Raw genomic sequence first — 13,763 nt, 5'->3', positions numbered from 1 at the left:
AACAGAATTGAGACAATAACCACTTTGACATGACTTCGTCAGGGCTGTTTTAGCAGTTAAATTTCTCAGTGCTGAAAAACACAAAGCCAGTTTTATGGGCTGACATCATCTGCCTTTGGCCAGCTTTCCCTGGTGTGCCCCCCCCTTCTCAGTCTACTCCAGAAGATTGTAAACATCGAGAGGGTAGAGAGCCCCAGTCCGCACTTCACCCTTCAAGCTGTCCATCTGGAAAAACCCTGCAGATGCAGTGTGCCCACAGCATCATGGCTGTGGAAATCTGTGCATATGTGTACTCAACATGACTGCAGTCAAAGGTCAGTCATGACACGGACATGCCACTTCAGAGCCAGACACAGAGGTGGCACAGTGAAAGTGTGGAAAAGGTAGATAGAGAGAAGTTTTGAAATTGTCCTTTTCTCAGAAGCGCTCCATTCTGTGAGCTCCAATATTTCCAGCCTCGCAAAGCGCTTATACCGCAAGTTTCCCAGAGCACAGTAGGAAAGTGGAGAGCTGGCACCACAGCTGTCTCCCATCGACCCTACTGCTCAGCTCTCGGTTTTGAAGATTACAAATGAATAGCTTAAAAGTCTAGAAAAACTTACTGGGACCTTACAAGAGAGGGTCCAGCGGCACATGAACATAAGCCAATGGAGTCTGGAGCTCTGAGCAAGGGCGTAACACTGGCATTCCTAGGACACCATGTGTTACTTTTAATGTAGACCACTGATGTCAGCCACTACTACCAACTATGATACAACCAGTCCTGATGACTTTAAGATCAAATAAAACAATGATTTTTGTGGTTTTAGTTTAGTGAACATGATTTTAACTTTAAGTGTGTATCTAATTGGTAAATCTTACAGATTTATTTTATAAATAATTGACAATCGAATTGCTGTAAATTTAAATGAGAACCTGATTATAAAACTGATAGTTCTTATTGATATTTAAAATCTATCCCACTTTTGTACTTACTTGAAAACTTTAATATAGTCAGCAAGTTCTGGAATTGAAGTAATGTCACCCTAGGTAAAGGATTAAAATAATATTTTTCTTAATCTTTTAAATTTAGTTTGGTATCTGATTTTAAAACTGCTTATTTAATATTCAAAATACAGTTGTTAAAGATATAAATATGATCATATTAGATGGTCTTGTTACAAAGGCATTTTCAAATACTACACAAAACTAATAAAAATTTGAACAACATGACATTTGTACAACTCCCAAGAACATATTGTTACTTCTAAATATAGCTGAAATGGTTTACAGCAATATATGGAAATATTATAAATCATAATGTTTCTTCATCAATAAGTCCTTCCTCAGTTAAAAAAAAAGCAGTATTTAGGTTATCATGAGGCTCATTTCTCTTCTTTCTGTAGTGTATTAAGTAAGTCGACTTACCACGGCCTGATGATGCTTCCCCAAAACAAGTACGCAGAGAGGGCGTCAGAATGGGAAGCCCCAGAGGTCAGTAACACTATTTCCTCCGAGAAGGTTTCCTGGGGTGGAGAGTGAGGCCCTGGCACTGGTCCTTCCACCACAAAAAACTTCTCTGAAAATCTATGACAAACTTCTGGAAAGAACTGAACACTTTTCTCCACCTTCCAGATGCCATAGCTGGCCATGGAAAATCCACAAAAAGGTAAGCCTCCACTAAAGTCAAATATTAGCGAAAGAGCCACCTTACCAGAATTGTTGATGTCTTCCCGCCTTCCAAAGTGAACTCCAGATCAGAAAGGGCAGCATCAACTTCATCCACGTCTTTGTCACTGTTGTTCAGATGGTTTTCTGATGTCATGATTGACAGCTTATTGATATGATACTGAAACCACAACAGCATGTTGTTGAAATGACTGTACAGTTGTAGAACTTAGAGATGAAATTACTACTGGAAGCTTTTTTAAAATCTGATTTGCAAAGATAAAGGGTCAGGGGAGGATGCTGGCGAGATGAAGGCTCAGTAGCTAAAAGCACTAGCTGCTTACAGTGAATCAGGGTTTGATTTCTAGCAGCTCACAACCTTCTATAACTGCAGGTTCAGTGAATCCAGGGCCCACTTCTGGTCTCCACTGATCCTGCACAAACATGTGCACAGACAAAACTGCAGATAAAACACCTCAACACTTAAAATGTCCTGAAACTGGAAGGCTAAAAAGCAAGGGCCAAGGCACCTGGGATCAGTGTGACAGACCTGATCAGAAAAACTTATCCAAAATGAGTGCAGCCTCTGTGTACATACAAACGAAACCAGTTTCTGCCTCCCCTGGTATGACAGGAAGCATTTACAGAGCTGAGTTTTACTTGTTTTGTTGTGGGGTGGCTGGCTTTCAGTGCATTCTGTCCTGTGCCTTGAACAGATGCACATCCCAGGAAGCCTCCTGTAGAGACAAACTCACCGGCTTGTCTCAACATCACTGAGAAAATGAGCCCTTGCTGGCCTACAGTCCTAATCACTCAGAGCAAAGTATCACTATTCTACCTCCAGGGTAAAGTGGACACTAGCTCCACTTTCCCCAGTTCTGTCTTCAATATTCCGTTGTCTCAGCCATCGAAGAATAAGAAACCATTCATGTGTGAACAGAGAATGTGTAAGTGCAGTCAGACGGCCCTTCCATCTAGCTAGGAAACAGTCTTAAGCATAGACTCTTCTAAAATATAAAATAGCCGTTTTTAGGGCTGAAGAGATGGCTCAGCAGTTAAGAGTACTGGTTGCTCTTCCAGGTCCTGAGTTCAATTCCCAGCAACCACATAGTGGCTCACAGCCATCTGTAATAAGATCTGGTGCCCTTTTCTGGTGTCCAAGCATACATGCAGGTAGAACACTATACATAATAAATAAATATTTATTTAAAAAATAGCTGTTTTTAATACAATTGGTGACTCAGAATATTAAAAATCTATTAAGCTTTGTGATCAAGCCTGAGAGATTTTATGAGAGAACAACAGCAGCTGGTGTAATTCTCATTAGCTGCTACTCAAGGCATAAGCGGCTCTGAACTTCTGAAGTATCCATTTATTTGATGTGTGGGAACACTCAATTCATGGACCCAAGGCCAACTACCAGTCCTGTATTCTAAGACTCAGTAGGTCTTTGCAGTGACAGAGCTTCTGTGATAACCACTGAGAACAAGGTAAGCAGAGACTGTCAGGCGTATGGTGCCAAGCTTTGTTTGCGCCCACAGAAAGCCTGTCCCTTTTGGAATGGAGACAGAGGAGTGGATAGGGAGGCGGGGAGATGAGAATCAGAGCGTGGGGAGGGAATGGGAAGAGAGGAGGGAGGGAAACTGTGGTTGGCATGTAAAATAAATGAAGAAATGTTAATAAAATAAAATAAAAAATAAAAGGAAAAAAGGATTATGTGAAGAGCTGGTTAAAATGTAGACACCTCCTTTCCTCCCATCACCCCACCCGAGATCCTGACCCAGCAACTCTGTGGCTCAGCCTGAAATCCATTTTTTAAAACACTTTGGCTGATCCTGATACAAGAGACCCTGTTATGATCTTAATAATTTCGCAGCTTTGTTTTTTATCCAGTTTATACTAAATTATTTTCTTTCTTCTTGCTATAATAAGCCTAACTTACAGAGATCTGGGAGCACAAAGACAGAGCAGTTCAATGTGTGGGTTGCAGGCTCCACCATACTTTGTTCTCAATGACGAGGAGCAGAAGCAAGAGTTCTATTCAGTGTGGTCACACTGGGAGGACGAGAGTCTATCTTCCTCTTACCAAGATGACTCCAGCAGCCTGTGTGTCAGTCTTTTGGATTTGCACTCCAAAATTCACCTTCTCATCTATATTATACATAGATATACCATCCACCCACCCACCCACCCATCCATCATTCATCCATCCACTAAAATGATCCAAGAAAGCCATGCTTTGAGGCCCTTCAATTACTGTGAAAAGAATCTAAGTTTTGCTGGGATAAAGCCCAGTGGTATAAAGCTTGCTTAGCATGTGCAAGACTACGGGTTCAATTCCTAGCACAATACCTAAACAACAACAAAATGATAAAGAATACTGTTATAAAATTTAAAACCTATGGTTTTTCACAGATGTATTTTACACATCTTATTCTTGCTTTTGGCAAAATTTCCACCAGAAAACAATGAGTCTGTATTCATAGTGTGAATGATATATTTAAAGAGTCACTCAGGTAGGAGCCTCCCAGTGAACTATGCTAAGATTTAATTCAGGAAATTCTTCAGACAGCTGGAAGGACCGAAGAACTGTAAGAATTTTTTTTCTTTTTCTTTCTTTCTTTTTTTTTTTTAAAGACAGGCTTTCTCTGTAGCTTTGGAGCTTGTCCTGGAACTAGCTCTTGTAGACCAGGCTGGCCTCAGACTCACAGAGAGCCACCTGCCTCTGCCTTCCGAGTGCTGGTATTAAAGGCATGCGCCACCACCATTCAGCTAACTGTTTTCTTCAAGATAGGGTTACACTGTATAGCTTTGGAGCCTGTCCTGGAACTTGCTCTATAGACTAGACTGGTCTCAAACTCAGAGATCTGCCTGCCTCTGCCTCCCGAGTACTGGGATTAAAGGCATGTGCCACCATCGCCTGGCAATTCTTAAATATATATGTATATTAAGATTTATTCATTTATTATACATGTATATAATATTCTGCCTGTATGTATGCCTGAACGCCAGAAGAAGGCACCAGATCTTATTACAGATGGTTGTAAGCCACTATGTTGTTGCTGGGAATTAAACTCAGGACCTCTGGAAGAACAGTCAGAATACCTTAATCTCAGAGCCATCTCTCCAGCCTTGTTTCTTTTTTGTTTGTTTGTTTCTTTTTTGAGGCAGGGTTTCTCTGTATAACAGGCTGACCTGGAACTCACTTGGTAGGCCAGGCTGGCTTCAAACTCACTGAGATCCACCTGCCCCTGCCTCCTAATTGCTGAGATTGAAGGTGTGTGCCACCACCACCTAAATAATTCTTAAATATTTTATTTATTTATTTACTTATTTAGTTTTTTGAGACAGGGTTTCTCTGTAGCTTTGGAGCCTGTCCTAGAACTAGACCAGGTTGGCCTTGAACTCACAGAGATCCGCCTGCTTCTGACTTCCGAGTGCTGGGATTAAAGGCATGTGCCACCACCGCCTGGCTGATTCTTAAATATTTTAAAACAAAACGAAACAAAAATAATCATTAGCTGGGCCTTGGTGGTACACATGTTTAATTCCAGAACTCGACCCATTTAGAAGTCTTTCATGTCTGAATCTGTTCTATTGTGTATCTGTAATTCTCCACTGTCTTGAAGAGCTTTTAAAATGGTAATCAGCTTGGTTGTGGCTGCTCTGGATGTTGGCTCCACCTTTTTTTAATTTTAAAATGGTGGATGTATCATTTTTGTTAGCTCTGGGGCTGTCAGGTAGGAGTTGCACTCAGCAGTTTAACTCTGAGAATGAGCGTGTAGAGAAAATAAACTCTTTTTATTTGAGTTATAGCCAAATCTGCTATGTAGAGCATTGTGCAGCCTGGAAACACCTTTGTGTATGGCCGCAGGGAGCAGGGATCTCTGAGTTCGAGGCCAGCCTGGGCTACAGAATGAGTTCCAGGACAGCCAAGGCTACACAGAGAAACCCTGTCTAGAAAAACCAAAATAAGAAAAAAAAAATCATGCTTGCTTCACTTTTGCAAATGTTCACTTCCAATGTTTACAAATTTTCATATTTAGCATGTTTGCACGTCCATGCACGTGTGCACACATAAGTGAGAAGACCACATGAAAACAAAAGGAGTTTCACTACGCAGCCCTAGCTGCCCTAGCCTCACAGAGATCCACCTGCCTCTGCCTCCCCAGGGCTGGGATTAAAGGCATGCGCCAATATGCCCAGCCTCAGATGATTTTGGGAGTTGGTTCTCTCCTTCCACCAAGTAGGTCCTGAATACCAAACTTGGGTGACCATGCTTGGTAGCACACATCTGCTTGCTGGGCTGTCTTGCCAGTCCCATGTGCCACTTCCTACATAGCAAGAACATCAGTATCAAATGCCTGTATGGTTACTACACCACTCTCTTCTTCCCAGTTAAGAATCAGTCACTATGTCACATTACCTGCAAGGCTGCAAACATCATCATCTCTTCCTCGGTGCATTCAATCTCTTCTAGGAGAAGAGCCCACTTGGCCTGCTCATAAAGTTGATTGATTCTGATAGCATCGTACTGCAGAACGAGGGAAGCACGGGCTTTAATACACAGTATTCAATACCAGAAAGTTTTCAGTGTTATATATTCACTTTTGAGGCTTGAGAGATGGCTCAGCAGTTAGGAGTGCATACTGTTCCTAGCACCCATGTAAGATGGTTCATAATTGCCTGAATTCCAGATCCCAGGGGTTCTGATATCTCTGACCTCTGTGGGCTCCTGCACTCAAACACACCTAAATTTTAAAATAATGTCTTTAAAAGTAGTCTCTTTTTTTAATAAAATTATTTTATGAGTGTTTTACTCTTGTGTACATGTATACACTACATGCGTGCCTGGTGCCTGCTGGGTCCCCTGGACCTCTGCAAGTGCTCTTAACCAGCAGTCTATCTCCCTAGCACCCCGTCTCCACCTTTTGAGACAAGGGTCTCACTGTGTAGCCTTGGTTGGCCTTAGCTTGCTGTCTAGACTAACTAACTAGTCTTGAAATCGGAGATCCTCTTGCGTCTGCCTAATGGGTGTTGCCATTAAAAACCTGTGCTATGGCTTTAGCACCATAAATACTCATGTTTAAAGCATGACAAAAAGTGAGTATGTAAATTTTTTCAACTTTTTATTATCAAAATGGTTAATTCTAAAAAAAGGAAGAGATCTATTATGTTAGATATGACTATAGATACATCTAATTTTCTATTTAAAATGACAAACTATGACAAGAAAATTACTCAGGGATTTAGTTCAGTAGGCAGAAGGGATTGCCTAGCACGAGAGAGGATTTGACCTCTAGCATTGAAGGGAAAAAAGGAGGTTCATGTAAGGACTATGTGTCTGACTTGAAGGAGGGCGTGGGGGCCCATGACTGCTATGCTGGCACTGGGAAAGCTAAAGCAGGAGGATCCTTGGTTTCTAGGCCAGCCCAGGCTGCACAGAAGGCACTGTCTCAAAGACAGAACAAATCCCACAAAACTGGGTACTGATGTACGCTTGTAATCCACACCCAGAGTCTATGGGATCTCAAGCCTGGGTCAGCCCGGGTTTCATACTAAGTTCCACAGCCTATGCAGGATGGCTGGATTCTATCTCAAAAAGCAAACACCTGATAAAGAAAGGGAAGGAGGGGGGAAAAGAGAAATCTAGTTGGAAAGAATTAAAACAAGGTACAAATACAGATTGATTTTAACATTATTATTCTGACTTGCCACAACAGAACTCAGTGAGTACAAATTAATTACTTTGGGAAATACCTCACTCACAGAGAAACACACAAAGGGTAGACCTTTGGGAGAAGGAGCTACTTTAAATGTCCAAAACAGGAGAACAGAGACACTTTTGGAAACTATGTGTATCCATATCATTAGACTGTCCATTTAATTATATTAGCGAAAAGAAACGCTCTCTTAAAATGCTAACCAAACATTCCACTCACTCCCCAACCTACAACTAAAAGTAGATATGATGCGGCCTAAAAGTAAAACTCTTATAGTTCTGTTACACAGTTTGCTGTGTACATGTTATACACAGAATTATGTGAGCACATAATGAAAGACAAGACACTAGATCAGTGGTTCTCAACCTGTAGGGCCTGCATAACTGTAATTTTGCTGCTGTTATGAACTGTAATGTAAATATTGGTTTTCCAATGGTTGCAGGCCACCCCTCTGAAAGGGTTGTACAAACCCCAAAGGGGTCAGGCCCTAAAAGTTGAGAACCACTGATCTAGTGTCTTGTCTTTCATTATGTGCTCACATAATTCTGTGTATAACATGTATACAGCAACCCTAAAAAAATACCAGATTTATTCAGAATACACAAACTTTTGCCTAAAGGTCTGGGTTTTGAATATTATCCAAAACTTACTACAGCGTCTTAACATTCAAATGAGAATGGAAACAGGCAGAAAAGATTCCTTGTGATCCTTGGTACCTTTGGATTCAAATCAAAAAAGCTGTAGTACTTGAATCGGAGTAGCAAGGCCTCATTTTCCTTCACCTCCTGCTCCATCAGCGACCTCGAGGAGTCAAGCCACCTGAACAAACGGAGAAGAGGGCTGAGCAAAGCAAACACATCTAACCAAACACCCCACCCCCACCAGGTACATTCTTTGCTTGTGCCTGTCCCCCTAAAACTTACCCTTGGGTAGGCCTAGTGATGAATGCTTTTTAAAATCCCAGCACTGGGGAGGCAGAGACAGGCAGATCTCTGTGAATTTCAGCCTGGTCTACAGATTGAGTGAGTTCCAGGACAGCCAGGGCTACATAGAGACACCCTGTCTCAAAAAACCAAAAACTTACCCTTGGTTCGTTTTTGCTTTATCAAGAAGAGCTTGAGGCTTGAACATCTTTGCCAGTATTTCTGGTGATGTTACCGGCTGACTGACAGCAAGTATCCCGGGATTGCCTTCTGACAGAGCACTGTCACCAAACCAGGCAGAAGTTGGTGACAAGGGGCTTCCATCATGAGCGTCGTAAGTGGGCGTCATTGTTTTGCTGTAAAGTCCAGGGCTGGAGTATATGCCTCCTAGTAAGTGAGAAGAGACAGCTGTGAGGGGGGACTCAGACTCAGCTCAGTAAGCACACACACTACGGCAGGAAGCACAATGAGCTACAAGCTTCAATCTGGAAGGAAAGCTTAGCACATTATTTGCCTGCCTCAAAACACAAAATAACTGTGCTCATACAACAGAACACACAGTACCAAAGCCGTGATGTGATTAAAGTGGTGGCGGTTCTGAGGAGAAAGCCGGCTGAGGGAACTAGGGGATGAGGCCATAGCTGAAGCGCACAGACCGACACTGTGTGTGTGACTGTGGTGAGGCTCACCTTTCAGAGGACCAATGTAAAGAACATCGATGCCTACAGGAAAGGAAAGAAAGGAGTTCAGAAGGCAAAGAAAAGGCAACATCAGAAGACAAAGGAATGAAGAGGAAACGGGGAAGAGGGGAAATAGACTCGCCCCAATTTTGGATCATGAGTAGCTGCATTAAAATCTCAGGAGCTTCAACAGAAACACAGTATTTTGTCCAATGCAAAAATGAAGCTGTGCTTTAATCAGGCAGACCGTGATTTGGTTTATATACAGCTGAACTAAAGTCAGAGGCGTCACCTCATTTATCTAGGGCCCCTCAGTGTGACAGGGCGAGGCATACAGTAGAGGCTACATAGATGAAGCACACAAGCTAATGATACAACACATGCTCCTTCACCTGAATAACAGAATTAAGGATATCAAAGACATGTCTCAATCTGTTATATTCTATCCAGGCCTGTCCTGTTTTTAGAGATAGGCTCTCACACTGTGGTCTAGGCTGGCCTCAAACTTAGGGCCATCGTTCTGACTCATTTTCTGCTGCCACACTGTTACTAGATGTGGAAAGAAGAGGGTTAATAATCCACCCTCCCCCAGTTATCTAAGTGAAAAATAAGCGTAGGCATCCTCCTTCCTTCCACCCCTGTGCGGCAGCACTGAGACTGAAGGACTTTCACTGAACCTATCTTGTCAGCCATCCATATCTGACCCACTATCCCTGAGTCCTGTGTGGTGTCCATGGGAAAGCTGTGGGGCCAGAGGAGGCAGGAGCATAGTCAGTTCTGACGCACTGTTCTCTAGGGGTCATTGGCAAACTTAAAATCAGGACACCATGGAAGGGTAATGGCTCCCATCCTTACCAAAGGCAGGAATCACTTCTCCAGCTCATCTGGGCAGTGATTCTCCTAAGGGAGTAACATAAACGCAGTATGGGAGAATATTAACTAATTGGCAGAAACCCCTTTACTTAAAAAACCTATTTGTTGAATAAATCTTTCACTAAGAATGTTGGAATATTGACATTTTTCCTACAGTGATGTACTAGAATTACTTAGAGCTGAGTAGTTAAAATGAACGACTCTCAAGTTTCCAATCCAGACAAGTGTGTCAACAGAGCCCACTCTCCATCTACAGCCTGCCCTTCACAGAGCACAGCTCCACTCGCTACAGATACGACAGGACAACAACTCATTTAGTGTCTCGACAAATCTATTTTCACCCTGGAGAGCAAAACTGAGGGACAGAGGCTAAAGGACGCGTTCTCAGTCAAGAGCCAGCAAGCTGCCGGCCATGTCGGACTAGCTGGTGCTGCGTGTTTGCACACTGTCTTCAAACCATTCCCAACCCACATGCGTGTGACTGCTGAGGTCTCGGGGCAAACGGAGCTTCTGTAAACAGTTCTGTGCTTATTTCCCAATGCTGGCCACACCGCTGGGTCAGAGGACATGCATAGTTTAGATTCCATCAGGCTGGCTCAAAGGCTAACCTAACTTGTCTTCCTATGTGCCTGCTCTCATATCTATTTCAGGCAGAAATCAAACAGAGTGAGATGAAGTAACAGATTCAGTCAGCAACAAAATATGGAGAGATAACTTTCATAAAACGGAAAACTGTCCAAAGAGCACTATATTCTGAGCTATTCCACATAATTCACACGTGGTTCTTGGGAGGGCTGCTGTATTAGAACACAGTAAAATGACCACAAACAAAATGCTAATGTGCAGGTGAGACTCTCGAACATAAAAACAATATCACTAAAGACCAAAAATATAAAGAAGAAGGAACAGTCTAGGCATGTAAAAAAAGATCAATAGAATAAGAAAAGTTACTGGCTAATACAAGAAATATCATTCTACCATCCCAGTGTTTAAAGCATCTATCAAGGAAATGAGAAATAAAGTAACCCTGAGACACTACTAATCGTCAAAATGGTAAAAAAAAAAATGTATAAAAATTTACAATACTTAACACTGGAAACACTGAATGAAAAGGGTATATATTCAAATATACTACTGATGGCGATGTAACCACAGCAACTTTCTGCAGTCCATGTGGTACAGTAATACCATGCAGGTAGAGAACAGATAAATACAGCTTTTGCATATGGAAACTTTTGAGAGCATTTAAAAGGACTTGAAAGAACTCTCTGCTTTGCTGCAGAAAAAAATCAAAATCAAAACTGAAGTACAATGTGCAGCATATATTAGTCTTTCTCTGGGAGTTTGAGGGCTATACAGTGAGACCCAAGCTAGCAATGGCTGTGAGGCCTCATCACAATTAGAAAAGAAAGAGAAGGAAGGAAAGGAGGAAAGGGTGCTATTCAGCTGTAGTCCAAACTGCTACAATACAGTTATCAAGAAACGATTAATTCTTGGGGGTTGTGGAGATGGCTCAGTGTCTAGGAACATCTAGACGACCTGAGTTCAGTTCCCAGAGCTCATAGCTGTCTGTAACATCAGCTTCAGGGGATCCAACACCTTCTTCTGGCTTCCATGGTCACCTACACACATGGGCAGACACATATGCACACACAAATAAAAACTGAAAAAAAAAATAAAGAAATGGCTGAGAGGGGACAGCAAAAGAATAGTTTAAAAGGGATCGTCACATTTGGCTTGGCTATTTTATTATTTGAGTTTATTATAATGAAATTATATCTAGTGTATGACTTCTGTAATAGAAAATATGTGGCTCATTAGAACATTTTACTGACAGAAAGAAACATATATAAATATATAATACTACTTTAGTTGGGTAAAATAAGAAAATTTCAACCTTTAATATTTGAATATTTAATATTATCTACTTACCTATCTATCTATATAATCTTTTCTTCTTCAAAAAATGAGGTTTCTTTTGTTCTTTAAAGAATAGGTTTAAGGTGCTAGAGAGATGGCTCAGTGGTTAAGAGCACTAACTACTCTTCAGGAGGACCTGGGTTCAATTCCCAGCACCCACAAGGCAGCTCACAACTGTCTGTAACTACAGGGAGCTCAATACCCATGGCAAAAGACCACTGCATATAAAATTTTAAAAAATAAATATAAAACAAGAATAGGTTTAAAATATTTAATACTTAAAAAACTGCATCCTATGTTAATAATTTTCCTAATAAGAGAAACAGAATATTGATTCCAGACTTCTTTTCCTTTTCCTAATTGCTGTCCCCCAGTTTTTTTTGTTGTTGTTTTGTTTTTTTTTAAGAAAATGTTTTGTTCATTTGTTGAGATGGGGTTTCTCTATGTAGCCCTGGTTGTCCTGGAACTCGCTCTGTAGATCAGGCTGGCCTCCAACTCACAGAGCTCCACCTGCCTCTGGTCCTGACTGCTGGGATTAGAGGTGTGCGCCACCACTGCCCAGCTCTCAAGAAAAGTTCCTAATAAGATAATTTCTACTTGTATAATAAATTCTGGTGTTACATTTCTTTGAAAATCAATGACTATGCTGCAAAAAGTGAAAACCTGCTTTCAGTGTGTATGGGAACGCAGCTGCTGATCCCAGCACGGGGGTCCACGGCAGGAGGACCATCCAGAGTTTGAGGTCAGCTCTGGACAGTGAATTCATGACAAGCAGGGCAATGTAGCTGTTAGAATTTAGTGTGTATTGGCCAGGTAGCATGGACTCTGATGGAGTTTTATTCTAACACACACACACACACACACACACACACAGTCTTAATAAAAATGACCTATTTGTATTGATTATAGATAGCTACAGGTTAGTCATTACAAACCAGACAACTACAGAGAATACAGCCTATGGGGCTTCTTCATGATTTTGTTTGCCATCCATTTCTCTACCAGAGTATCTTCTAAAAAGGGAATATCAATCTGAACTACCATGGTTTAATCGTGAATACCCCAAAGCCTAAGACTCAGTGAAAGTCGAGCTGTTTGGCATGGGCTCAGCCAGCTTTCTTATACCCTGTCACTGTGAGCAGAACTGAGGGTAGCAGGGAGAAAGCCCAAACAGTAAGCCACGACAACATTACCCAATGCTTCCGACTCTACATAAACAGGGCTTTCTTGTCGTTCTCACACTCAGAAGCTACTTCTAGTCACTTCTGGATAACTGGAATGATTGTGTGTCTTAGAATTCCTATATACACTGGTGGTCACCATTGGTTTCTGGGCTGCAAAGCTCACTGGTAAGATCTTCCATGTTGCAGTTTCTAACATGGATGACCTCTAACTGTTCTGATTATTACAGAGTGTACAGTATAGATTCCTTAAGGTATCAAAATGTATTTCTTTTCTTCAAAGTAATCAAAGTTTAAAAAAAGAATCGGTAAATGCTAGATTCTGACCTTTGGTTATTGAAACATTGCTAAAATTCAAGGTCTTTGTGTCCTCAGGAAGAAGGGTAGGGGCATGTGGCTAGACAGTCAGAGCTTAAGGATATATTCCACAAACCTTGGCTCTCCCTTTCCTGGGTGTCTGATCCCAGGCAACAGACTCAGCCTGAATTTCTCATGCTACCTCTTAGTCAGAACGAGGGGAGAGGCAAACATTAGCACTGCATGTCCTGTTTGGGGAAATAAACTGCTCAGGGAACATGGCCTTCAACAGCAGCAACCTCTCAACACAGCTCTGGTTTTCCTTCTTAAAAAGATTTCCTGAATGGACCACAGAGATGGCTCAGGATGAGACCTCTTCCAGAGGACCGAGGCAGATCCGCAGCACACACATGACGGCTCACAACTGCCTCTCACTCTAGTTCCAGAGGTTGTGACACCCTCTTTCTGTGAGCCCCGCACACACATGGCAAGCAAAAACATGCATGTAGGAAAACACCC

The 13,763-nt window shown here is 41.9% G+C and overlaps 1 protein-coding gene across 6 annotated transcripts in view; it reads right to left on the bottom strand.

The window, feature by feature from the left end:
- Positions 1 to 13,763, bottom strand: part of Fermt2 (FERM domain containing kindlin 2) — a 79,115-nt gene that overhangs the window by 8,437 nt on the left and 56,915 nt on the right. For 3 of the 6 annotated variants that reach the window (XM_085698468.2, XM_085698469.2, XM_085698471.2), the window contains exons 5-10: positions 8,983 to 9,015; positions 8,455 to 8,680; positions 8,087 to 8,189; positions 6,074 to 6,181; positions 1,694 to 1,828; positions 976 to 1,025 (exon numbers count right to left, since the gene is read on the bottom strand). In XM_085698468.2, the coding sequence (XP_085554594.1) occupies positions 976 to 1,025; positions 1,694 to 1,828; positions 6,074 to 6,181; positions 8,087 to 8,189; positions 8,455 to 8,680; positions 8,983 to 9,015 (655 nt within the window). The remainder of the gene's footprint in view (positions 1 to 975; positions 1,026 to 1,693; positions 1,829 to 6,073; positions 6,182 to 8,086; positions 8,190 to 8,454; positions 8,681 to 8,982; positions 9,016 to 13,763) is intronic. The other 3 variants (XM_085698470.2, XM_085698472.2, XM_085698473.2) reach the window with 1 other exon arrangement.

This window comes from Myodes glareolus, chromosome 12 (assembly GCF_982192425.1).
Source record: "Myodes glareolus chromosome 12, mMyoGla1.1, whole genome shotgun sequence".
Taxonomy (NCBI): domain Eukaryota; kingdom Metazoa; phylum Chordata; class Mammalia; order Rodentia; family Cricetidae; genus Myodes; species Myodes glareolus.
The sequence above is the reverse complement of the archived record's forward strand: the minus strand, read 5'-3'. Positions and strand labels throughout refer to the sequence as shown.